This window comes from Peromyscus californicus, unplaced genomic scaffold (assembly GCF_007827085.1).
Source record: "Peromyscus californicus insignis strain IS unplaced genomic scaffold, ASM782708v3 Scaffold_4__1_contigs__length_199733344, whole genome shotgun sequence".
Lineage (NCBI taxonomy): Eukaryota > Metazoa > Chordata > Mammalia > Rodentia > Cricetidae > Peromyscus > Peromyscus californicus.
In genome coordinates, this window is record NW_026294562.1 from 105,142,282 (window position 1) to 105,170,161 (window position 27,880).

General features: G+C 42.2%; 1 protein-coding gene across 1 annotated transcript; it reads right to left on the reverse strand.

Annotated features, from left to right (window-relative positions):
• Positions 1-3,984: 3,984 nt before the first annotated feature.
• On the reverse strand, positions 3,985-27,880 carry Clns1a (chloride nucleotide-sensitive channel 1A). Its single transcript, XM_052763303.1, has 7 exons — positions 27,665-27,880; positions 19,962-20,098; positions 13,611-13,712; positions 11,961-12,068; positions 10,290-10,463; positions 7,339-7,428; positions 3,985-4,684 (listed from the first exon to the last, which is right to left on the reverse strand). The coding sequence occupies exons 1-6, from the start codon at positions 27,787-27,789 to the stop codon at positions 7,361-7,363; spliced, it is 714 nt and encodes a 237-aa protein (XP_052619263.1). The 5' UTR covers positions 27,790-27,880; the 3' UTR covers positions 3,985-4,684; positions 7,339-7,360.

Consider the following 27,880-nt stretch of genomic DNA (forward strand, 5'->3'; position numbering starts at 1 on the left):
GACACGATTATGTGTATGGGTTTTGCCTATACATATGTTTATGCACCAAGTGTATGCAGTGGCTCTAAAGGCCAGAAGATGCCCTGGAAGAGCAGCCAGTTCCTCTTAGAGGTAAGGCATGTTTCCAAGCCCAGCATGTTTCTGCTTGCTTGTTTTTAATGACAGACGTGAGAACGTAACTGCTAGCTCTGTTCTGGGACAGTTCAATGAGTCAGACTTGGAAGAAGAGAAGAATGTCTACAAGATCATGTAAACAGGACAATTTCAGTAACAAAATTAAACTCAAAAATGAAAAATTAAAGCTAAAGTAGAATCAGGAAATGTTGGCTTGCTGATAATTACAAATTAATTTATTTTTCTTTCGTTTTTGAAACAGGGTCTCCACTATATAGCCCTGATCTGGGGCTATGTAGAACAGGCTGGCCTCGAACTCACAGAGTTCTGACTCCTGAGGCAGGCTGAGTTTCATTTTTAAGCAGTCTGACCTGACCTTTTCCCCTCAAGGCTATGGATGTAAATGTCTAGCATTACAGAATGATAGTTAAGTCTTTGAAAGTATCACACCCTCATTTACAGGGGAGAGAGTAGGCCCAGATGTCTGCTAACGTAGATCAGACGCCTGGTCCCTGCCTTTGGACTGTGTCACCTGCAGTAGCAGGCCGACCACAGTAAATCCCACAGAAGGACGAGTACACAGAATCTCCTGAAACTCATTCCTTTACCAGTGGTTCTCAACCTTCCTAATGCCTCATCCTTTAATACTGTTCCTCATGTTGTGGTGACCTCAACCACCAAATTATTTTTGTTGCTACTTCATAACTAATTTTGCTACTGTTATGAACCATAATATAAATATCTGTGTTTTCTGATTATCTTAGATGACCTCATGAAAGGGTCATTCAACCCCCAAAGGGATGCAACCCATAGGTTGAGAACCACTTCATTAGAAAGATGCTCAGTGAAATTTGTATAATTAATTCACGAGCAAGTCTTGGCCCCCTACTGAAGAATGAGCACATTTCTAGGATAAAATCCTGGGTACGTTAAACTTAGAGCAGAGAGGTTTGTAGGTGGGAGCTCGCACATAGTGCCAGTTGCTGGCAGGCACTAAGGCTGTGCTGTGTTTTGAAAAATAGGCTTAAAAACCAGTTCAATATCCACATAACCTTAAGGGAGTCCTCTCTCCAGAACTCAGCTCCTCCTCTACATCATGGGTGCTAAAAACGTCATTGCTACCTCATGGACCAGTTACTATCACAAACCAAATATGGGAAGAACCCAGGGCAGTGGCTGCAACTGACGAGGCCTCGGAAATTCTTAGTTTCTCTTCAACTGGCCTATCACCTGGTTTAGTCTAACAAATTCAAAACTTCTGACTCCAGTTTAAAAAGATACAAAAAGGGGGGAAATTTTTTTTTTTGCTTACTTTGCAAAATGAGAAACTGTGAAAAACTGCTGCAAAGAACTCTAGACTGTTGGGGATCTGAGGGACCCAGCTGCTAATCAGGTGACAACCCCAAATCACTCATACACCCTTCTTTCAAAGGCCACAGAAAATCCAGGTATGAGCCACCCGTGGTGGTACACACCTTTAATCCCAAGACTTGGGAGGTGGAGGCAGAGGCAGGTGAATCGCTGAGTTCTAGACTAGGCAGAGATACACAGTGTCTCAAAAACAAAGAGGCATAAGCTAAGCTAGAATTCTAAAGATCAGCCTCATGGATTCTACCCAGGTGCTTATGGAAACCATACAGCAAGGGCTGATTAAACTTCAAACTACCCCTGACCCACACAGCATCAGCAAGTCTAAATGTTTTAAGACTCACCTCATGGAAGACCCGATAGAAACTACACATTGTATTAACTTCATGCTCCTAACACAACGGAACTAACTCGGTCTGGGGAGATGGCCGACCGAGTCTATAAAGTGCCTTCCGTACAAACATAAAGACCGGAGTCTGGACCCCAGCACTACTATGGGGCATGGGGTCCATAATTCTAGTGCTGAGAGGAGAAGGGTGAAGCCCGGGGCAGGAGCTGGAAGACAGAAGGATCTCTGGAGCTTGCTGGTGAACCAGTCTAGTCTAGGTTCAGTGAGTGGTCCTGTCTCAAGAAATCAGGTGGTTGGAGCTGGAGAGATGGCTCAGTCTTAAAAGTACATACTACTCCTGAAGTTCAGTTCCCAGCAACGTCACAGAGCCCACAGCTGCCTGTAGCTCCAGGTCTAGAGGATCTGACATCTTCTGTTGTAGAATTATTTTAAGCTGTGTTACTTTTGTTTATGCTGCATTTGTTTAACTCTGTGAAGCTGTGTTACTGTGCCTGTCTAAAACACCTGATGGTCTAATAAAGAAATGGCCAATAGCGAGGCAGGAGAAAGGATAGGCGGGGCTGGCAGGCAGAGAAGATAAACGAAGGAACACTCTGGAAGAAAAAAGAAGTAGTCAGAGAAGGAGGACATGAGGGGCCAGCCACCCAACAAGCCAGGATGTAAGAGTAAGATTTACAGAAATAAGAGAACAGGAAAAGCCCCGAGGCCAAAGACAGACAAGTTAATTTAAGAAAAGCTGGCTAGCAACAACAAACCAAGCTAAGGCTGAGTATTCATAATTAAGAATAAGCCTCTGTGTGGTATTTATTTGGGAGCTGGGTGGTGGGCCTCCCGAAAAACAACACTCTTGCCTCCTTAGGCACCCACACTCACACATAATTAAAGTAAAAATGAGCATGGTGGCACATGACTTTATTTCCAGCACCAAGAGGGCAGAGGCAGGCAGATCTCTGTAATTCCGGCCAAGGCTGGGTTACAGAGACTGTCTCAAAAAATCAAAAAATAAGAATGTAGAGAGTTGGGCTGGAGAGATGGCTCAGAGGATAAGAGCACCGACTGCTCTTCCAGTTCTCTTCCAGAGGTCCTGAGTTCAATTCCCAGCAACCACATGGTGGCTCACAACCATCTGTAATGAGATCTGGTGCCCTCTTCTGGCCTGCAGTCATACATGTATACATAATAAATAAATAAAGCTGAAATAAATAAATAAATAAATAAAGCTGAAATAAATAAATAAATAAATAAATAAATAAATAAATAAATAAATAAATAAATAAATAAATGTAGAGAGCAAGTGAGGAAGACTCCAATATCAGCCTCAGGTTTCCATGCACATACAAATGTGAGTGCAGATGCCTACGGAGGCCAGAGCTGTGGGATCCTATAGAGCTAGAGATACAGGTTGATTATGAGCTGTCTGACGTGTGGGTTGGAAAACAAACATGGATCCTCTGCCAAGAGCAGTACAAGCTCTTAACTGCCAAGACCTCTCTCTAGCCCCTGAGTATTAATATCTTATTTTTGTATTTATGTGACATCTAGCTGAGGATGACCTTTAGTTTCTGATCCTCCTACCTCCACCTCCTGAGTGCTAGGATTTACAGGCATATACAAGCAGGCCTAGTTTATAAAATGCTAGGAACTAAACACAGGGCGTCCTGCAGCTAGACCAGCACGCTACCAACTAATCTACACCCCCAGTCCCAGTATCACTTTATTATTTATTTATGTGTATGGATGTATGTCTTTATATCGTATTTGAATGCTCATGGAAACCAGAGAGGTTGTCAGATCCCCTGGAGTTGGCATTATAGCAGCTGTGAGCTGCCCAATATATATTTGCAGGGACTGAACTCAGGTCCTCTAAAGAGCAGCAAGTGCTGGGCTGGAGAGATGGCTCAGCAGTTAAAGAAATACTTGCTGTTCTTGCAGAGGACCTAGGAACAGTCAGTTCCCACCATCCACATGGCAGTTCCCAAATGTCTGTAACTCCAGTTCCAGTGGTATCAACATCCTCTTCAGACCTCCACGGGCACCTGGCATGCATGTGATGCACACACATGCACACAGGCAAAACATTCATACATACAAAATAAAAATAAATCTTAATTTTTTTCTTATTAAAGGTTTTAGTCAAGAACAAAGCACAATGATATAGAAAACCTAGATTTATTTGTTAACTATTACAAAGACAAAACATCATTAAGTGTTCTTTGCAGACTTCATTACAGATTATTTATTGTGTTACAGAAAGCTAGGAGAGTAGACAGTCAAGGACCTAAAGCTGGGAGAACAGAACAGAGCAGACTGGGATGAGGAGGGAGAACAGAAGTCAGCAGAGAAGTCTCGTGTCCTGGCGAGGTGTGACTGAGGTTTCTTCCAGAGGTGACCTAGAGTTAGCCTGAAGTAAAGGACCCATGCCTCTGTGGAAATGCTAGAGACTCCCCCCCCTGAGGGCTGTACTTTTATCTCAGGGATAAGAGTTCTTTTAACCCCCAGAGAGACATCTAAGCTTCAGCATCTCTTTCTCACCCAGTCTATACAGTGTGAGCTCTGTACATTTCACCATGGAAGCCATCCGGCCGACAGATGTGCACGCAGCAGAGGCAGGAACTAGAGGCCTACTCAGAAGACACCTAGACAGGAAATTTGGGGGTAAATGAGAACTAGAAATACCCGCTCAGTTAATTCACCTTTGTTGATAAAGGTCACAGTCTCTTCTGTTGGTAATGAGCTCGATGTCTCATGACAGTCTGTCTTGAAAAGTGAGTTTTGGAGAAGGAAAAAGCCTTTCACCAGCCCCACTCTGGAGTGGAAGAGGCGCCAAGTTCTCGCCTGCCATTATGAGAGAATCTGAAAGACAAAAGGCTTAGTTATTATTACTAATAGCCATTATTAGGTGTAGTCTTGTAGGGTTCTCAGGCCTTGTAATAACCCTTCCAGGCAGCTAATATCACCCCATTTTACAGATGAGAAAAGCAAGGAACGGTTAAGTTATGTAGATGCCATGTCCAGAGGAGCACAGGTAGCATGTGCGCACATGTCACCAGTGGAGTTGTGATCTCGAGATCTTTGTGCGCTCTTCTGTCCCCATCTCACGTACCAGACATCCATTATTCTGAAATTAGTAATGGTTACGCAAACACCTTAGCCCTTGTTCAGGCTTTAAAAGCACATACAATCTTAAATGGTCAAAAATTACATTGTTTGGAAATCAGGTCAACTACTCAGATGAGCATGAATAAAATTTATGAATACAATATTTCTTTGACACTGAACAGAGAGAATAAAATGAGCAGAAAAAAAAAAACAAAACAAAACAGCAGCTCATTAAAAAATCTGGCCGGGCAGTGGTGGCGCACGCCTTTAATCCCAGCACTCGGGAGGCAGAGCCAGGCGGATCTCTGTGAGTTCGAGGCCAGCCTGGGCTACCAAGTGAGTTCCAGGAAAGACGCAAAGCTACACAGAGAAACCCTGTCTCGAAAAACCAAAAAAAAAAAAAAAAAAAAAAAAAAAAAATCTGTAGCAGGGCTGGAGAGATGGCTCAGAGGTTAAGAGCACTGACTGCTCTTCTAGAGGTCCTGAGTTCAATTCCCAGGAACCACATGGTGGCTCACAACCATCTGTAATGAGATCTGGTGCCCTCTTCTGGTGTGCAGGCAAACATGCAGGCAGAACACTGCACACATAATAAATAAATAAATAAATAAATAAATAAATAAATAAATAAATAAATCTTTTAAAAAATTGTAGCAATTTTATAGTTATTTCAATATTACAAAGAATCCCCGAATCCCAGTGTGTAACCATTAGTGATGTGCCAAGTGAGTTTCTCGTGACGGCTGCAAACAAAATGATAATCTCTCAACAGCCAATTTTTCAGAGAAATATAGGAAAACCAGATTATACAAAAAATTGTCTTCTAGGCCAATAACAATAACAGAAGGTGACAGAGCTGGGAGCCAAGATGAAGTTAGTGATGTCTGAACTGTGAGCTGAAATCCAACCCAGTACCAGTGAAATAAGCACTGAGGTTAGAGAGGAGATGCCGCTGGCCACAGACCACAGGAAGAAGCAAAGGTGTGAGGAAGGAAAACTTTTACAGGGTGAGATATAAATCACAGAAGCACAGAATTTCTTTGAGGTTATTTTTTTGATAACCATACTATAAGAAAACAGAGACACAATGTCATAATTCATAGTTAGTCTCACAACCATAATAATTTGTAAACACAGGAATTAAAAAACAAAAAACAATAAAGACACATTTATTTTATGTGTGTGGGTGTTTGCCTGCCTGTATGTGTATGTTGTGCACGCAATGCCTGAGGAGGCCAGAAGAGGGCATCAAATCCTCTGGAACTGGACAACAGATGTTTGTGAGTTGCAATGTGGGTGCTGGGAGGTCAGTGCTGAGGACTGACTGAACCGAGGGGCTGGAACACCCTAGGCCAGTCTCTAACACTGAATCACAATCACAACAGAAATAGTGAAGGTACTCAAAACATAACTAGATGACCAACAGTAGTGGCAGAGTCAAGTCAGACTATACACATTAGTCTTGTCAGGCTATAATATGTACTTTTTCAAAGGACCCTGAGAACACGGACCTACAAGGAGGGGAAACAGTCAGTATTTAGGGGGAAGGAAGGACAGGACAACATTATTACACGGAGGAAGGAACAACAATAATTTTACAAAGAAAAAATTTCCAGATTTTAAGAAAGGACTCTGCAGCTGCTAGTCCTTGACCTTCAATTACCTAACAAAGTACAGCCTAACTGTTCACACGGGAAAGGTTTCACAGAGTAGCAAGTACTCAGGGACAAACTTAAGGCAAAGCTCACTAGAATGTGCCAGAAACAAAACCAGCAGAGAACCAGTATATCAACCATGAAGGGCAGACAGGAAAGAACTCTGGGAAATACTGGCTGTTGGGTGACTGTAAATGGTCTGGACAAATCAGCTTTGATCACTAAGGTACACAGGACATCTGTCCACTATTGCTCCCAGAAAGAGGGATAGCAATACAAGATTATAATGTCTTAAGCTCAGTTTGGAATTACTTTACTTCCTCCCTGGACTGAAAAGCAGTAAGGTGCAAGAAACCATGGAACAGGCTCAGCTCACCAAATGAGGGAAAGTGGCTCCAGAACAGACCAAGACATGCTCAGGCTGTCACTCCCACGTGAGCCAGCAGGGAGGCTCATGTCCACACAGATGGCTACCACCAACTGCTAAGCTCAAACTCACTTCCTCTTTGTTGTACATGTATTCTACCTTCCAGTGTAGTGCCTGGCAGATGCTAAACCCAGACTACAGTGTTTGCAAACTTTGATTTCTTAGGACAAAAAATCCAGAGATAGGCGACAGTCTTTCAAACTGCTAACCTTACAGAGTTTGTGCATTATACAGCATTCTCTTAAATTATGAATTCAAAAAACAAAACAACAGTCATTTCCCAGGATTTTCATGTTCTGTGACACAGGAGAGAATAAGTTACTCACTGTATAGCAGCATACATCATCTTCAGTGATCAACATCTGCATCCTCAAACTGTCCAGCAACAGTTGGTGTGGTATCTACTTCCATGCCATCTGCACATAAAGAGACTGCACTTCAGACAGGTAGATTCAACAAGGATGCCAGTGCCCTCTGCTGGCAAGAATTCACTTAAAAACTAGGCATGATGGTGCCCACCTTGAGTCCCACCACTTGGGAGGCAGAGTCAGAACTATGAGTTCGAGGCCAGCCTAGTCTGTGTACTAAGTTCCAGGACAGCCAGAGCTACATGTGAGGCCCAGTCTCAAAAAAAATAAAAATAAAATAACTGGATTTAAAAATTCTGGCATTTTTGTTTTGTTTCCAAAACGGTGACATGCAGTTCAGGCTATCCTCAGTTCCCAACATCAGTCCCTCGTGGGCTAGAACTGCAGGGATGAACCACCAGGCCAGACTATCTCACGCCTCCGCTTCCACACTTTCTACTTTGAAAACTAAATTACTCAAAAAGAGACAGACAGGAAAAGCTCTTATGGATTTAAGTCAGTTACAATCAGTCCATACATTTAACATTTATTTTGTAAACTCACCACAGTAACATACAAACACATATACACATACAAATCCCAGAATCCTAGTAGGAGTCAATTTGTATCTTTCCTTTGTTTTTTTTCTTTTTAAATGTTCTTGGACAATGTTTTGTTATGTAGCCTAGGCTGGTTCAAACTCACAGTGCAGTCCAGGCTCACCTCCCAAGTGCTAGGCTGGCTGGCTGGTAGGAATTTTCAGATGCAGTAAGTAGGCATCAACTGTTCATTCTTCAGAGAACTGTGTCAAGTATTGACTGTTAGACATTATTTAAAGGCATTTGGTGATACACTCAAAAAGCCCAAGACACAGCTGGGGGGGGGGGAGCAGAATTTTATCTCCTCTTTATTGTCATCTCACAAAAAAGGCTGGAGAGACGGTTCAGCAGTTAGAAGCACTGGCTGCTTTCTCAAAGGACCCAGGTTTGATTCCCAGCACCCACACAGCAGATCACAACTGTCTGTAACTTCAGTTCCAGGGGATCTGACATCCTCTGCTGGCTTCCAAGGGCACGAACCACAAGTGGTGTACAGACATATATGCAGATAAAACACCTCCTACACACACACACACACACACACACACACACACACACACACACACACACACAAATACAATTTTGATAAAAGGTGTGGGAGGAGGGCAGAAGAAAACAGAACATTAAAAAGAAATGTCTACAGTTGTTTTCTTTACTTTCTCACTCCTCAACTCTACCTGCCACAAACTTCTGTCAACTCCCGCTGACATCCTATCACCTAGATATGCAATGTCGCATGCTGGGATAAGATCACTTGAGTTTACTAGTCCGAGACCAGCATGGGCAACACAGTAAGACACAATTCTTGCCCCTAACCCCAAACAGTCCAGAACTCCAAGAAATCCAGGTCAATATGCTATATGCATGGAGATATCAATCACAGCATTATGCGAAGTTTGAGTGCACCAACAGAAGAAAACCTAAAGAAAGCCATAAGACTATCCTGTCATTATTAAAAATAACAAATGTTACGATGTTACCAGATCATAAAATAGTAATATATACTAAACACATATAAAATGCAAGAAGTGCTTATGACAGTGGCAGGCATATTATTTTTGTATAATGGGTCATTTAATCCTCTTACCACTTATCAGTTGTTTGGCCCCAACCAATGCAATCCTTCTGTGCCTCAGTTGTCTAATGTGTAAAATGGGGATCATAAATTTATTCAACAGAATTCTTAGAAGAATTAAATGAGCAAACATATATAAATGTTAAATCCAGAAGCGGCAGACAATCAGCTTAAGGTTAGAAGGTACAGTACTGCCAACACTTGGGGTAAACAACGTCACCCCCTCAGAGCCAATATAATGGAGTGTAATGGAATGTAATGGTCTCCAGTAAAATGGAGGCTGAGGAAATGACTAAGCAAGCCAAAGTGCTAGCTGTCCAAGCCTGATAACCTGAGCTGGCTCCTAGTCCTGGGAATCCATGGAAAGCTGGATTCTAACACTCCTTCAGTACTACAGATGGATGTGGGTGGCATAGATGGGAGAATCACCCGAAAGCTTAAAGGCCAGATAGCCCAGAGTATGCAGAAAAGAGACCCTGCCTCAACAATGTGGAAGGCAAACACTAACTCCCAAAAGTTGTCCTTTGATAGGAACCCATGCACCATCCCACGTGTGCATCTTCCTTCTCCCTCTCCCGCCATTAAATAATCAATGGAAAAAGCTAGAAAAAAGAGCCTACTGCTGAAGACACCACATCTCTGAGTGATAGAACATGGAGAAATGAAGCTGACAACAACCTGGAAGCATCTCTCTATCAACGCTGAGAGCTACAGTAATTAATGGCCTGGCAAGTCAGGCCCACTGGTGCAATAATGAGTGAATGCAAAGGAGCAGCCACACTTTCTGAATGCATTTCTGACCTGTTCTACAGGATGGAACTAATGCCTACTACCATTAACCGGACCACATGGTTACCATTAACCCTGTGCATGGGTAGGACATGGGCCCTCGGGAAGAACCTACTATTATGCTGCTGAATAGACAGTCAATTTTCTCCTCCAACCAGAGAGCACCTTTAGGTGCTGAGCATCTTGCTGGCCCTAGACCATTTGTATACTGACATAGTTTGGGAGGCAAAGGTGAACAGGAGACACAGACACACACACACACACACACACACACACACACACACACACACACCAAAAAAACCCCCCAACCATTCCCATTCGAGCCGTTCTAGTAACTCCACATTTCCTTCCTATATTTTTAGGTTAATTGTGAAATTTCATTGCCTTCCAGTTTCTAAGAGAAAACTTTGTTTCTTTAAGATTTCCCTTATAGCCAGTTGCTTACTCCGAAGAGAAAGAGAACTCACCTTCATAATCTCTTACTGAATCTTCTGTCCGGACTCCTGCCATATTATACTGGCTGCTCACAGACTGAGAAAGCATCCCTTCTAATCTCTCCAGCGTGGCTTGCCCTTCCGCTGTTAAGTGGGATAATCCTTCTTCATAGGTATAAAATGTAGGGATGTCGCCCTGCCCTTGTTCTAAACAAACAGAAAGCTTTTAAGCGATTACACAACAGCTGGAAAAAACAAAATGAATAATCAAAAATGCCTTTGCTGAAGATGTGGAGGCTCCCAGAAAGACTTCCAAAATCGGTGGATTAGGCCATTGTTTAAGAGTTTGAAGAAGAAAAGAAAAAGAAAAACTGTTTCTACCTCTAGGATGAGAAAACATTGAAGAGCTAATAAACTAGTAAACATCAGTTCCCAGAAAACGGGCTTGTCGGGGTCTAGAATGAGAAGAGGGTGTTTCAAAAACCAGTGACTCCTTTATTAGTCCAAGGTGGGAATTTTACAAGTGAATACAATTAATTTGATACTGAAGGGATGTTGAATTAACATGTTCCTTTTAAAACAAAACAAAAAATCTAAAAAAATATAAAAAGGACAAAATATAAAACCACTTAAGGCTGAGCGGTGGTGGCGCACGCCTTTAATCTCAGCACTTGGGAGGCAGAGGCAGGCGGATCTCTGTAAATTCAAGACCAGTCTGTTCTACAGAGCGAGATCCAGGAAAGGCACAAAACTACACAGAGAAACCCTGTCTCAAAAAACCAAAAAAAAAAACCCCAAAAAACAAAAAAACCTTAAAAAAAATTTTCTAAGAAGTGAGCACATGTTTATGTATGTGAAGAACAATCCCAGAAACGGGTAGTCTCAGGCGAGGATCTGGATTCATATGTAGGAAAAGACTTTGGATACCCATATTGGTATGCATAAGACCAGAGGGAAATGCAAACACAACAGTTTGTGCCTCAGGCTACATGTCTATCAGGGGAGTGCATCCTGGTCTGAGATGGCAAGGGGAGATACTTGTAGACAGAAGTATGGTTCTGGGGAAAGAACACTACATTGTCCATAAGCTATTTCAAGCGATGTGCTGACTAAGAGAGAGGTCAACAGGACTCTGCAGAGATGCCTGGCTTAAGAGCATTTGCCTTTCCTGCAGGGGACTAGGATTTGGTTCCCAGCACCCAGCTGGCAGTTCAAAACTGTATTCCGGGGGTTCCAACATCCTTTTCTGGCCTCTGAGGGCACCAGGCACACATGCAGTGCACATATTATAAACCTAAGCAAAACACCCATACACATAAAATTTAAAAAAAAATTTTTTTTTAAAGAGATCCATATAAACAGACTTATAAACAGACTTCTCAATGTGGGGGCAGCCAACCCAGCCTAAAGTATGCTCTTGACTACCCATTTTCTAGCTATTATTTTCTTTCCCATTTTCCTACTATCTAGTCCCCACCCCTAATAATCTCCTATTGTTGTTTGAGTTTGGGAAATTCATTCATTCCCCAATTTGACTGCTGAAAGGGCCTAGACAAAGTGTGCCAATGTATCACTCCTTTTATTTATAGTCACTTTACATTGGTTACTTTATGCAGATACAAAAAACAAAATCTTGTGCCCTTAGGACAACTACATGCTTAAAATGAAACACTAAAACCAATACTGATGAGCCAAGTCACTAACCATGTGCTTCCACATCATACTCTTCTCCATCATAATCATCAGAGTCTTCATCCTCAGGATCTGGATGCAAGGCCTGGCATTCACACATTGCAGTGAACATCGCCTCCACTGAGCAAAGACATTAAATTGTAACTAATATTTTTTCCCAGTGCACCACAAAGTTTTAGAATAAACATAACCACCAGTGCAAACAAATTTCAAAGCAGACAAAAGGTTTACTAGGGTAACAATATTTATAAAAAAAATCTGGCCGGGCAGTGGTGGCGCACGCCTTTAATCCCAGCACTCGGGAGGCAGAGCCAGGCGGATCTCTGTGAGTTCGAGGCCAGCCTGGGCTACCAAGTGAGTCCCAGGAAAGGCGCAAAGCTACACAGAGAAACCCTGTCTCGAAAAACCAAAAAAAAAAAAAAAAAAAAAAAAAAAAAAAAAAAAAAAAAATCTGCAAAATTCAAATAAAAATTAATCATTACAAGTACACAGCCTATTCCAAAAGTGCCTGAGACAAGGAACAAGTCACAAAGAGTTCAAAACATTACTGAATTCTCTTTATGGGTGGTGAGATTTAAAATAGGTTCCTAGCACTCAGGAGGCAGAGGCAGGTGGGTCTCTATGAGTTCAAGGCCAGCCTGGTCTACAGAGTGAGATCCAGGACAGACACCAAAACTATACAGAGAAACCCTGTCTTGAAAAACTGGAGAAAAAAAAAAAAAAAGGTCAAGCCAGATGCTATGGCTTATGCCTTTGATTCTAGCACTCAGGAAGCAGAAGCAGAGAGATTTCTGTGAGTTTGAGGCCAGCCTGGTCTACATAGCAAGTTCTAGGACAGCCATGACTACATAGAGAGACTCTGACAAGAGGGCGGTGGGCGGTGGTCAGAGTTATTGGTCACACTGCTGATTAGGATTAAGCCCCTGCCACATGACAGGGTACTTTCCATCAGTCTCAGCATTTTCAACTTTGGAAGTGCTTCCCACAGGTGACATTTGCTGTGGGATGTCTTTCTGTACCCTGTGAATATATGTTGCTCTCATTGGCTAGTTAATAAGCTACTTTGGCCTATGACGAGGCAGGCTGGAAATCCAAACAGAGATATAGAGAAAAGGGCGGAGTCATCAGAGACGCTGAGAGGTGCCTAGGGAAGCAAGATGTAATGTAACACAGGTAAAGCCACAGAACATGTGGCAATACACAGATTAATAGGAATGGGTTGAGTCTAATTGTAAAAGCCAGCTAACAAAAAGCCTGAACCATAGGCCATACACTTTGTAATTAATAGTAAGCCTCTGAGTAATGATTTTATAAGCTGCTGTAGGCCTGGGACTGCGGGTGGTGGGCAGTGGGCAGTGGGAGAGACTCGTCAGGACCTCGGGCTGGGCAGGACCGGAGAAACTTCCGGCGACAGACATCAATCAATAAAACTAACCAGAATCCTCCTTGCACAAAATACACCAGGTACCATGCTGTACACAATACTATTACTCTATTCACAACTTGTGACATGAGTAAGTACCCACTCTCAATAAGTTTAAGGAGGTTAAAACGAAGATAAAGCAATAGAATGGAGGTAACCATAATGAAGGTGAGAGGTGTGTGTCTATCAACAGGAGAGGGGAACATAAAGAGAAAAGATCAGTATTACAGAACACTCACGTGCTGACTTATCACTGGGCACAAATCTAAATTCAGTAATGGGTTCAACATCATTATCACTGTCTTCCTCATCTTCATCAGAGACAGATTCTTTTGATTCTTCTATAAAAGGAATAAAAAAAATCTTTTAAGACATAAAGGTTTTTTTTTTTTAAAAGGGTTTACTTATGTGTGTCTGCATAAGTTTATGTGCACAGTATGCATGCAGGAGAAGAGAGCATCAGAATTGCCTGGAGCTGGAGTTAGAAGTACTTTGAGTCACCTGACAAAGTCTGGTCCTCTGAAAGAGCAGCAAGAGCTCTTAACTGCTGATCTAGCTCAAGGAACAGAAAATTGTAATATTTATTTGACATTTTTAGACACTGAAGGTAGATCCAATCATGGTAATGCATGCCTGAAATACTTACACTTGAGAAATAGAAGCAAATATACACATTAAAAAAATTAAAGCAGAAGGTGGTGGTGCATGCCTTTAATACCAGTACTCGGGAGGCAGAGGCAGGCAGATCTCTGTGAGTTCGAGGCCAGCTTGGTATACAAATCGATGCTCCAGGGCAGCCAGGGCTGTTACACAGAGAAACCCTGTCTGGGGGGAAAAAAAAATCAACAAACAGGCTAGAAAATTTCTTGGTATACCTGAAACTGCAGTTCAGTTTCTACTGCTGGTTACTTCAGAGCTGGATGGGTTACGGGGCTGTGCTCAGCATCAGAGCACTTGTAATGCACTAAGAGAAGACAACACTAATCAAATGAGACCATTTCAAGTTCATGAAAGTTAACTGACCAACAAATAAATCAATAGTTTGTAGATATAACAAAAATGTGCAAAGAAAATTAGGGCTGAAAATAATAGTTTAGTGGTAGAATAGTCATTTTCCACAAACAGCAAACATGTTTGCTGAGATTAGCCATCTTAAACACACAAAGTAAGGGCTGGTGAGGGGCTTCTGCATAATCTGACAATACTGAGTTTGATCCCCAGAACCTATTTAAAGGAGGGAAGACCTAAATTCACACAGTTGTTCTCTGGCGCACGCACACGCACACGCGCGCACACACACACACACACACACACACACACACACACACACACACACACTACACCTACAAATATAAGTACAAATTGAGCTAGGGTGGTCCCAGGTACTCAGGAGGGTGATGGAGGAAGATTCAAAGTTAGATGCCAACTGTGGCAATTTAGCAAGACCATCTCAAAACCAAAAAATTTAAAGGGGTTGGGGAGGCTGAGGATGCAACTCAGTAGCAGAGCGCTTGCCTAGCATGTTCAAAGCCCTGGGTTCAATACTTTGCTATGGCAAAGAAGAAAAAAATTAACTTTTACATTTAAAGTAGCATTAAAAAACTTTAAACATTCATGCAGATGAAGAAAAAGCAGAAAAATACTTATTAATGCAGTAAATCTACTTGCAGCGGGTGTCAGTTTTTCATCACTGTGACACCACACTGAGCAATCAACAGAAAGGAGCAAGGGCTGATTTTGGCTCCTGGTGTCAAGCTGACCATGCTCAGCTGGCTCCACTGTTAGGGAACTGAGCCATGAAGAGAGGAGAGTGAGATGGAGCAGAGTGTCTTATTCATGGCAGCCAGGAAGTGGAGTCAGGAAAGGAAGAGAAGGTAGGGGAAGTGAGGGGAAGGCCAGGGAGAGAAGACTGGCCACACCAACTAACAGGCTTCTTCCTTCTTCCCCTTTGTTCCATCCAGGCACTCAGCCGACTGATGATGCTCCTCACATGTGGGGCTTCTTCCCTCAGCTGAGTTAAATGTCTCTGGCAATACCATCACAGAGACACAGAGGTGTGTTTTACTAATATCTTTAAGTTTTCTTCATCCAGTAAGGTTGACAAGGTAAGCAAGGGGCATCCACTAAGGCAGTGCTTTTTTTTCCCCTCCCCCGCCCGGAGCTGAGGACCGAACTCAGGGCCTTGTGCTTTCTCGCAAGGGCTCTACCACTGAGCCAAATCCCCAACCCCGAGTACTTAGTTAATGTAAGTTCAGTGTAAAATAGTATGAAAATACAGACAAGCAAAAGATAAAAATTAGAAGTGACCACTAATAATACCTTTAAGTAACAGATTTCATAGTATATTTTCTGTGCTGTTTTCAATGGCACATTGTTAAACATACGTAACTTTAGTTATCAAGCAGAATAATACACCTACTGGAAAATTCTAAATACTGGTTCGTCACAACCTCCAAACTTTGTCGACGCATTTTAAAAAACAACATGGTACTATACTACAATTACTGTTCTATAATGAGGTACTACATAGCAGAATGACAGCAATACACTCTGGTGTAACAATAATTCACAGCACAGTGCCGGAATCTAGAGCCTACCTAGATCCTCTTCCCAGAAATAGCCACTGTTGGGGAGTGGGGCAGGGATATACGTGCATATGCAGGTGTGTGTAGTATGCTTGCTTGTACACATGTAAAAGAAGGCCGTTGAGTTCAATCTGGGCCTCTGCCCTCCACTTGTTTTTATTTGTTTTGTTTTGTTTTTGAGATAGGGTCTCGCACTGAACCCAGGGCTCATTGTTTTGGTGAGACTGGCTGGTCAGCAGACTTCTGGGATCTGCTGGGAATCTCTCTCGGTTCCCAGTTTTTATGTGGATGCTGAGAATCCAAACCCAGGTCCCCATGCTTACACAGCAAGAACTGAACCCACTGAGCCATCTCTACCCTGAAAATAACCATGATTAACAATTTCTTACAGTCTTAGGAACGTGCCTGAAGGTCACAAACAGAAAGGAATGTAGGACCTGCTGGTACCGCCGCCGGCGGCAGAGCCCTTAACTAGCACATGTGTGCCGCTGTGTTTAAGCTCAGTATAGACAAAACCAGCAGCACTTAGGCTCCAAACTGATTAAAGGTTGAGTCTGTGGCCTGTGGTGCTACTGGGAGTCAGTAGAATTGTTAGGAGATGAGGCCCTGTGGAAAGTGAGATGAACATGATCCTTTAGAGATTTTTTTAAATGAAACTGAGACTCATGAGAAAATGACTCACCTGGCATGTGAAGCACAGTTTACTTACTGGGGGTGCTTTATCCTTTATCTAGTATTACTGAATCCCTACCTCACTAGACTTTTGCTGGACAAGCACCTTTGCTCACTGCCAATGCTGGACACTCCGGGGCATTATGTAACAACATTTATTTTGGTTTGTTTTTTTTTTTGGGGGGGGGGCTTAAACTCAGGGCCTCACATATGCTAAACACATGTTACACTACTGAGCCACACCCCTGGCCCCAACGCATCAGCATTTGGAACTGACCGACGAGAACACTTTTAAACACCACCTAATTTCTTCCTTACCGCTATGGTTGGGATCTTGAGTGATCTCAGAGGCCCACATATTAAATAAAGGTTTAGTCACCAGCCTGTGGTGCTAGTGGGCATTAAGATCTTTAGGAGGTGAGGACATGGAGAACGTTAGGTCACTGGAGCTTAGCCTAGGGGATGGGGACTCCAGGCCCTCTATGCTTTGCTTTCTGGCTGTCCTAATGTGAACAACTATTCTCTTTACTACCTTCAAGTCTCCTCAACCATGTGGAGGCTCTTGCCATGGTGTGCTGTGCCAGTACAGGTTGAAAGAAACAGGGCCAAATGAGTACTGGCTGAAATCTGTGACTCATAAGCCAGAATAAACCCTCCCTTATTAAACTGATTATCTAAGGTCTTTTGTCATAGCAACAGCACACTGATCAGCAGTTATAAAAATCATAGTTGCATTTAGTGTTATGGATGGGTTCTAAAATGTCCCCACATCCACATGTTTGGAATACTTGTTGCCCAGAGGACAGCACTAGGGCCAGACCTTGGAAGGTTCTACCCACCCCTGGCTCTGAAGCTACCCCCTTTCTGCTTCCTCATCCTCTGCCAAGTGAATAGCCACGGCCTCACTTGCCTGCCACCATGTGTTCTCCACCAAGATGGACTGAAATATCTCTGAAATTGTGAGCCAAAAAAAATCCCCTTCTTTCCTTCTGTCAAGTGAGTGAACTTGGTGTTTACTACCTCATTAGGAAGTCATGTTACACTCCAACATGTAAGAACTTTTAACATTTCCTTATCCTTTCCCAAATTTCATGGTATTTTTATCTATCTTTGAACCCTTTCCAACAGGAAAAATTTGAAATCTTATAGTGAGAATATTTTTGGATAGCTGGATCAGTCAATATCACTTAATAAGGTATGGCTTGCTCTGCAGAGTACTAAAAATTAGTAACTAGTGTTCACAACTAAATAAAAATGATGGGGTTGGGGATTTAGCTCAGTGGTAGAGCGCTTGCCTAGCAAGTGCAAGGCCCTGGGTTTGGTCCTCAGCTCTGAAAAAAAAAAAAAAAAAAGATTAAATCTGGAACCAAGAGAAAATCCCAACTTGTTATACAAGAGTTCAGAGAAAAGCTACCCATTATCTTAGAATTGACGACTTACTTATAGTTTCATGAACAGTAAAACTCGGGAATCTTGTGATGCAGGGCTTCTGAACTGTGACACTCCTAACATTTGTACTGCGTAATTTTTGTTGCAAGCAATTTGGCATCTATTAGATGCCAGTAGCACCCCTCCTCCTCCAATAAAATTTCACCAACCAACAGCGGCAGCACATAAAAGTTCTCCCCACCCACCTACTGCGAACCACTACTAAACAAAATAGAAACCATCTGGGGCCTAGAGAGACAGCTCGGTGGTTAAGAGTGCTTGTTGCTCCTGGTGGTTTGAATGAGAATGGCCCCCATAAGCTCATCTGTTTAAACACTTGGCCCTCAGTTGGAGGAACTATCTGGGAAGGGTTAGGAGGTGTGGCATTATTGGAGGAGGTATGCACTGGGGACAGGCTTTGAGGTTTCAAAACCCCTGTCGCTCAGTGTTCGTCTCTGCCTCTACTTGTGGTCTGAGATGTGAGCTCTCAGCTGTTCCTGATGCCACACCTTTGCTCCACCATCATAGACTCTAACTCTCTGGAACTTTAAGCCCAATTAAACACTTTTTTCTTTAGTTGCTGGTCATGGTGTTTTGACACAGTAATAGAAAAAGTAGCTAACACACTGCTAGCTGAACTAGAAGTTCAGTTCCTGAAATGCATATTGTTTGGCTTAAAAACTTCCTGTAAGTCCAGCTCCAAGGAATCCAATGCCCTCTTCTGGTCTCTGCAGGCATCCACATGCATGTAGCACATATTCACACAGACAAACACATAAAACACACAGTCTGTTGTGGTGATACTGTGTTCCCCAATATATCATGCACCCTAATAAATTTATCTGGGGTCAGAGAACAGAACAGCCACTAGACAGACATAGAGACCAGAAAATGGTGGCACTCACACCTTTAATCCTAGCCTTCTGGAGGCAGAGACCCATCCAGATCTCTGTGAGTTCAAAGCCACTCTGGAAACAGCCAGGCATGGTGACTCATGCCTTTAATCCCAGGAAGTGATGGCAGGAAGCAGAACGGTATATAAAGCATGAAAACTAGGAACTAGAGCTGGTTAAGCTTTTAGGCTTTTAGCAGCAGTTCAGCTGAGATTCATTCTGGATGAGGACTCAGAGACTTCCAGTCTGAGGAAACAGGATCAGCTGAAGAACTGGTGAGGTGAGGTGGCTGTGGCTTGTTCTGTTCCTCTGATCTTTCAGCGTTCACCCCAATACCTGGCTCCAGGTTTGTTTTTATTAATAAGACCTTTTAAGATTCGTGCTACAGTCTGTAACTCCAGGTCTAGGGGATCTTACACCCTCTTCTGGTCTCTGCTGGCATCAGTCACACATGTAGTATCACAGACATAAATGCAGGCAATAACCCCCACCCACATATACATCTTTAAAATAAATAAATAAAAACAATTCTATCTTAAATTTCTAGATAGACAAAATACACTGGTTGACATCTCTGAAGTGTCTTTAGGAGGGTAAGGAATAAGCAGTTAAAACAAAAAAGTAGAAACATCCATATTAACAGAAGAATTCTAAGTGCAGACATATAGAAAATAAAAGGCAGATACACACAAAACCAATGCCCATTAGAAGAAATTCAAATGGCCAAATTGTTTTAGGTAATTAACTTTGCTTAATACGATATTATCCAATGTGGACCAACGGATTAATTTTTACTGATTATTATCAAAGATTGCTTTTTAGATTGGTAAAGAAGTACACACCTAAAGTGTCAGTATCTGGGAGAATGAGCTCTGTTAATCAAGTCCAGGAGTTCAGGGCTAACCTGAGCAACCTGTAAGACCTCATCTCAAACAAACAAATAAACAAACATTGCCCTTTAAAATATACTTGGCTATCAGAGGAGCAGTAGATTAAGTTATACCATACATACCTCCAAATTTGGCATTCACCATAACATACAAATGCTCTTGAGGATAAGCACTTAGGTCCCTGGAAACTGCATGTAAACTAATGGTGGGGTATTCCAGTGAGAATCCTAATCCAGAACCATCTAACCAAGACAGGCGGCTGAAAAACAGGTTTTAGGCAGATTATTTTTAAAAATTAAATCCTAATAATATTCCACAACTTACAAAGGTTCAACATGGACACTTTTATGCATACAAAGAAATTCAAGTTTATTGACAATATTAGAAATATTCCTTAAAATAAGAAAATTTAGTGACAAGAACTGAATTTTTTTCTTTTATGATTTCTTTTCCTCTATAAACTCAAACAGATTTGAGAGGCAATTTTTCAAGTCATCCGTGTTTATTTTGCCTGTGTATGTGCATGTGGGTACTGGTGGAGGCTGGGAGAGCATCAGATCCCCTGGAGCTGGAGTTAGGGGAGGCTGTCAACTCTCCAATGTGGGGACTAGTAATCTAGCTCCGGTCCTCTGAAAGAGCAGCATGTGCTCTTAACAGCTCTCGGCCCCTACCTTGTGCCTGTCTTTTGTGTTTATCCTGTTTAGGATATCTCCAGTTTTCCTCTTTGCTGTGCAGATCCTTTCATCTAGTCAAGTCCCGAATAACTCCATGAGACCTTTCTACAAGGACCTCTTCTGTTCCAAACTGCACTTGTGCTTGGTAACACACATTAGCACTAAGTATGTTAATGAATCGTGTTTGTACTGTTACTTCCATCCCTTTAGTTAACATTCTTGAAAAATGTTAGCACCGTTTTCAGTAGATAAGCATGCAAGATAACTGGTAATCATCCTTTCCACTCCACATACATTAAATGTACACACAAAACATATGTGATTACAATCACAATTCAAAAAATTAATTATTACCTTAAGAGACAAGGTAAAAGTTCCCATTTATTACCAGCTCTAAGAAAAAGCTAGAGGGGCTGCAGACATGGCTCAGTGATTAAGAGCACTTCCAGAAGACCCAGGTTCAATTCCAAACACCCACATTCCTAGCTCACAAAGACCTGTAATTCTGCCTCAGGAGATCTGACACTCTCTTCTGGCCTCCCTAAGCACCAGGGACACATGTGATACACGGACATACATGGAGGCAAAACACCATGCAAATAAAATAACATTTTTAAAAACAAAAACACCCAAAAAAACCACAAATAAAAGTGCACAAATATTTTATTGGTATAACAAAGGAAACATATTACCAAAGTCAGTATATTGAATTTTGACAGGTAATGCCTAATTTTTCTTGGCAGTAATTCCCCCACTATGAATTGTACAATTGAGCAGAAAAGTCAGTGACAAGACCTCAGCAGGGGGCAAGACCCCAAGGAAGCCACAAAAACATTTCCAGGGCTGAAATAGGGAATGACTACTAATGAGTATTGGTTTTTTTTTTTGGGGGGGGGGGACCAAAATGTTCTAAAATTGAGTGTGGCTATGAGTGCATAATAAAATCATCAACTTCTATGAATGAAATGAACAAGCTGTATGCCATGTAAACCAAGTCAATAATGCTACTTTAAAAGGGAATGTCACAATAAAAGTCATTTTTATACAACTACTATATGCTAATAAAAGTTTAAAATATACAAGTTAAAGGAATAGGGACATAACTCAGCAGAACAGGAGAATATATGCATATCCTGTATCCTCTCCAATATCTTCCTCCATCCTCTCTCCCTCCCTCCCCGCCTCCCCATTCCCTCTTGTTTTTGAGACAGAGTTTAGACATTTAGCTCATGTTGACCTCAGTTGCCCAGGTTAGCCATGAACCTTTTCCCCCGCTTGGAGACAGGGTCTCTCTCTATAGCCCTGGCTGTCTTGGAACTCACTGAGATCAGCCTGCCTCTGCCTCCAGTGCTGGGATCAAAGGCATGCAGTGGATATCTGTTCTACCTATGACCTTAAGGTACAGCCCCTTGAGATATAACAGGTAACTGTTTACCTATAACTTTGAAGTACCTGCCCCTAGGGCACGGCCTCCGGGCTACAATTAAGACCTGAGATGCACATATGTGGCTCTCTTCTCTCCCTCATGGGCTTGGATGGTGTGGGACTGACTCAGGCAGCAGAACAGCATGGAACAGTACCTCAGCCTTCCAGGACCCAGAGACGATTCTATTGTGTTTAATGAGTTTTATTTCCTAATAAATTCCTTTTAACCTTTAAGCAGACTCCTGAGGATTTCTCGCTTTTTCTGGTGCCCAACATGGGGCATGAACCTATGACTCTGATATTGAGTCTCATGCTCTACCTACGGAGCTAGATGGGCCTGTTTACTTCAAAGATGTGTTGATGTTGGAATGGAAACCAGGATATGTCCTATGTTGGGGAAGGGGTTTTACTTTTGCTTCTGCAGGGAAAAAAAAAAGCCATAGATGCCAACAAAATTAATAAAAATTTGATTCAAACAGGAGAAACCCCATGATGAGGAAAAATAATAGTTCATCCACCGATGTGACAATTCTACAAGTTGTAAGGAAAACTCAACAAACAATGGTAAGGCAGGGTTCTGTTTTTTGTCTTTACATAAAATTAGAAATACCCATCTTCAAGAAATCAAAAGGCCTTGGACACCTAGACATCTACAGCAGAAGGGAAGGACCTATTGGTACCCATATACTCTACAGGATAATATTTCACTGCCTAACATCAATATCTCTTTAACTCTAGAAAAGCTGTGGTCCCAATTCAATTATAAATCAAGCTGGCTTTGGAATTGGAATGTAGCTCTCTCCTTCTCTAAACCCAAGCATGTTGCTAAAAGAAAAAAAAAAAAAATAGGAGATTCTGTCTCATATTGGAAGAGTCAACTGGTGTGGGACATAAAAAAAACCAATAATTTAGGGACCATTGTCAAGATTCTATTTCTCTCCATGCTTATTCCTGATTTCTGGGAATCCTTCCTCACATGTCATGTCATCCTACAATCCATACTTTCCATTTTGATATTAATAATGCTCAAGTTTTCCACAGTGAAAAATAAGTCTTTGCAATAGTAGTCTCTGAAGTCTCCAGAAAGACAGGGCCCCACAACAACAACTCTACCCGGTCCATAATGATGCCATTAAACCAAAAAATACCATTCAATGATCAGATTTGGACTGCAAACTCTTCAGGACAGTTCCGTGATGAGATAGGTCCATCATATTACACTTCTAGCCAGAATCTCAGATCTTACCCATTACTGAGACTGGCTACAGACTCCACAGCTAGTCCTACTGAGACTTAACCATTTAGCTTTCTTACAGAATCCCACAGAGATACCATCGCCCCCTAAACAGTAACTTGAAGCAATTTTAAGAAAATGACGCCCCCTCTCCCAAAGGTTTCATTTTCTCAGGATTACAGATAAGTCGTTATAGGGTTGGGGGTGGAACAATAAAATTTAGATTCAGGACTCCCTTTAAGAAAAGAAAAAAGGGGAATAGACAGGTACAGGATTTATGGTAGATTATTGTTATCTACTAATAAACTAATTTTAGCAAACTATCAGTCCTATATAATTTATACTGATAGGATCCTTGTATATTGATACAAATGTAAACTATTTTTCAATTCCTATTTAAGGTAATTTTTATATTGATACAAATTCAAAACTGTAATTGTCATATTGTACACATGTTCCTACTCCTATTTGAAATACTTTGTATATTGATACAAATATAAAATTATGTTTGTCATACTGTCTGTATGTTCTACCTCTGTTTAGGATATTTTGTATATTGATACATATTTAAGGATATTGTTATTATATATACACTATACATTATTACCTCCGTTTAAGATATTTTGGATATTGTCATAATTTTGAGGTAATTGTCCTTATACTCTAAATCTGTTTACAGATTGTTTACCTTGACATGTGAAGCATTAGTCCTTAGGTTATTTAGGTAGATAAGACTCACAGATTAATATTCATCCATGCTTGTCATATCTACAATTATGTTAGCTAGGTTTTCCAGATTTACAAAAACATAGGTCAGATGGATAGGTAATCTTCAAACACTTCATAGACCTAGAGAATATGGCATTTAAACGTTTTGATAACTTAGAATTGTGTTGATGTGAGACATGATTGCTCCTGGCAGCACCGACCTACTCCTGAGAGAATGTTGTTGGGTTTCTAAGACACTCCGTTTGGAAGTTTGTCTTCTTCTTGGCAAAAAAAAAGGCCTGCTGGGCAAAGAACTGCCCTTGCCTCAACTGCTGACAATATACACGCTGTCCTTTCCAGATGAACAGGACACAAGGAGAAGCAACTACTGAACCTTGCCAAGACAGGGTAAGATGGTCTTTCAAAATTTCTGCTTCTGATAATGGTCTGTCAGATTTTCTAGGCCTGTAGCCAAAAATGAATGCCCCAAAAGTGCTGAGAAACTTTAGATTTAGACTGTCCAGGCTGCCAGCTGTCTCTGTCTAGTCTCACAATTTTTTCGGAAATTGTTTGCTTGCACTTCCTGTTTTCTCAGGTAATATTATTTTCCTTCTCAGGTCTTTGATGGGGTTGACGACTAAATAGTTACAGTTATCCTCTCAGATCTTAGCTAAGAACATTTTAAATACTAAAATTAGAATCTTCAGGATAGGACAGCTAGCTATTAGAGTAATCTCTGTAATATGCCATTTACCCATGGTTTGGACATTTCTGAACGCTTTGTGTGTGTTTCTGGCTTGTTGCCATTCTTGTTGGTTGTATTTCTATTTTGTTTATGTTATTACCTTTCCCCTCTCCTGGACAATACTTAATCATCATTCCTATTGTATACAGTTTTATATTAGGTTAGAACTTCCTTATTTGGACAAAATAGAGAGATGTAGTAGATATCTGTTCTACATATGACCTTGAGGTACAGCCCCTCAAAATGTGACAGGTAACTGTTACCTATAACCTTGAAGTATCTGCCCCTAGGGCACGGCCTCCGGGCTACACTTAAGACCTGAGATACACATATGTGGCTCTTTTCTCTCTCTCGTGGGCTTGAATGGTGTGGGACTGACTCAGGCAGCAGAAAAGCATGGAACAGTACCTCAGCTTCCCAGGACCCTGCGACGATTCTCCTATTGTGTTTAATGAGTTTTCTTTCCTAATAAATTCCTTTTAACCTTTAAGCAGACTCCCGTGGATTTCTAGCTTTACAAAACAAGAAAAAACAAATAACTAAACAAAAATATTCAACTGGAGAACCAAGAACTCCTTTAGGCAGGAACAATGATAGTGTAGCAATCTAAAATCACTCATGGTCAGTTTAAGAGGACACTAAATTTTATGCCTTGGGAACCCACCACCACCAAGTAAATCAATGTCTAACAGTATAATCCACATGTATAACAGTCCTCAGCAAAAGTATGACTAAAACCAAAGGCATATGGTAGACTGTGGTGGTAAATGCATAACTCTATAAGCACACTAAGATTAGTTTTTTCTTTTTTTGGGGGGGGGTGCGTTTTGAGACAGTGTTTCTCTGAGTAGCCCTGGCTGTCCTAGAACTCTGTAGACCAGGCTGGCCCATTAGCCATACTATTTAATGGTATACTTAAAAATTAAAAGAGCCGGGCGGTGGTGGCGCACGCCTTTAATCCCAGCACTCGGGAGGCAGAGCCAGGCGGATCTCTGTGAGTTCGAGGCCAGCCTGGTCTCCAAAGCGAGTTCCAGGAAAGTCGCAAAGCTACACAGAGAAACCCTGTCTCAAAAACCAAAAAAAAAAAAAAAAAAAATTGAAAGAAAAGACGCAGTTATTGGAAAGAATTCCACACATTAGGCTTACATGGAAAGAATAGAGGGATAAGGTGATAAGCTTTAAATAGCAAAGTGATAAAAGTTTAAGGAATTGCCTGGTGGTGGTGGTGGTGGTGGTGGTGGTGGTGGTGGTGGTGGTGGTGGTGGTGGTGGTGGTGGTGCAGCACACCTTTAATCCCAGCACTCGGGAGGCAGAGGTGGGTGGATCTCTGTGAGTTCAAGGCCAGCCTGGTCTACAAAGAGAGGGCCAGGACAGCCAGGGCTACACAGAGAAACCCTGTCTCCAAAACCCAAAACAATTCATTTGAGGAATTATTTCATCCTTACTGCTTCTAAAGGAATAGATTTCTTATGTAAATGACTGTGTGCCGCATGTACCCTTCCTGCCCACAGCTCTTCCCTTAATGTGGGAATGAAACAGTGCTCATGGGTACCAAAAATAGCCCTATCAAACTATGCTTCCTTTCTCACCTCCAAAATCTCCTGACATGACCACAATTTAGAATAAAACATCCCAGATTTGCAATATTCAGAGCCATAAAACCTTTATTAACTCCCACCCTTTCCACTGCCTGGTGGAGTTAATAAAGGTTTTATGACTCTGAATATTTGAAATTAGCCTGGACTTGTAAACATGATAAAATGTTAACCATTAACGAATCTTTAAAAAAATTTTAGATTGATGGGTATGAGTGCTTTGCCTGCATGTATGTGCACCACATGTGTGCCTGGTGCCCAGAGGTCAGAAGAGGGTGGCAGACCTCCTGGAATTGGGAGTTAGGGATCACTGTGAGCCACCATGTGGGTGCTGTGAACCACAGTCCTCTCTGCAAGAGCAATAAATGCTCTTAAACCCTGAGCTATCTCTCCAGTCCTCAATCAATCTTTATAAGGTATTAACATATAGGTATTAACAACAGTGTACCTTTTAAGTTTTATTAAACTTTCCAAAAATGCAAAATCATATACAAGATACACCCCCACCAAGGAATTATAGAAAGAACCACCGGGTGGGAGCGCACACCTTTAGTCCCAGCACTCAGGAGGCAGAAGCAGGAGGACCTCTGTGAGTTCAGGGTCAGCCAGGATTACATAGAGACACTGTCTCAAGCAAAAATAAACAAGCAAAACCCATTTTACATAGTGTGATGGCTATTCTTGGTTGTCAACTTGACTACATCTGGAATTAACTAAAATCCAAAAATGGAGGGCACACCAGTGAGTTTTTTTGTTTTGTTTTGTTTAATCTGAAGTAGAAAGATCCACTTCTAATCCGGATGTTACAGATCTTGAAGTGGGATTCTCTGAATAACCACAGCGAAAGAAAAGGAGAGGAGAGAGGGAGAGGGACAGGGAGGGAGGGAGAGGGGGGAGGAGAGAGAATGAGAGAATGAATGAATGAATGAATGTGTATTTTAGTGACATGTCTACCTTATTGTGAAAGTACAAAGCGCTACAGGTAGTCAAATAAAAGTAGGATTCCTTCCCGGACCCGCACATCCAGGAGTCGGGTTCGGCTGGTTATGACCCCGCCCTGCGTGGGCCTGAAGATGCTCCTTTTCCCCACCCACACTTAGAGCAGCAGAAAAATCCATGCTCCTTAACCAAGAGTCCTAACCCCTTCGCAATCTACTCTGAGCCTACATATCTTACGCAGGAGACACATCTAGCTCACAGATCATTCAGAAAGCCCGGCACGTCGGAAACTAACCGAGGCTCTGCAAACTCAAAACTCCATAAACGTGACCACGCGCCGGGCTCCAGCAGACAGGCCGGTAAAAAGCCCAAGTCGTTAAGGAGAAACACCGTCTAGGGGAGAGAGCCAGGCGGGGTCGGGACAGCGTCGCCCCGCGCTCCCCGCCGAGGTCGCGCCTGAGGGAGCCCCCCGAGGGAGGCCAGCGCCGGAGCCCGGGGACCCTACCTCTCCGCAATGTAAAGGGTGCCGGTGCCGAGCCCCTTCCCGTTCAGCACGGCCTCGGTGTCTGGCTGCTGCAGCCGGAGCCCGTCTTCCGACGTAGGCGGCGGGAAGCTTTTGAGGAAGCTCATTGCGGATGAAAGCAGAGGTCCGCAGGACCCGAGAAAGCCGATCCCCACAACCCCAGAGTGCCTGAGCCGCTCCGGAAGCAGTAGCCGTACC

Bases quoted from the DNA above. Each gene is read 5' to 3' on its own strand.
- Clns1a (XM_052763303.1), bottom strand. From the start codon at position 27,789: ATGAGCTTCCTCAAAAGCTTCCCGCCGCCTACGTCGGAAGACGGGCTC. The intron at 10,464-11,960 runs GTTAGTGACTTG...CTGTTTGTTTAG, and splicing joins GTATGATGTGGAAGCACATG to AACAAGGGCAGGGCGACATC. The intron at 7,429-10,289 runs GTGAGTTCTCTT...CTTTATGTGCAG, and splicing joins TTCAGTAAGAGATTATGAAG to ATGGCATGGAAGTAGATACC.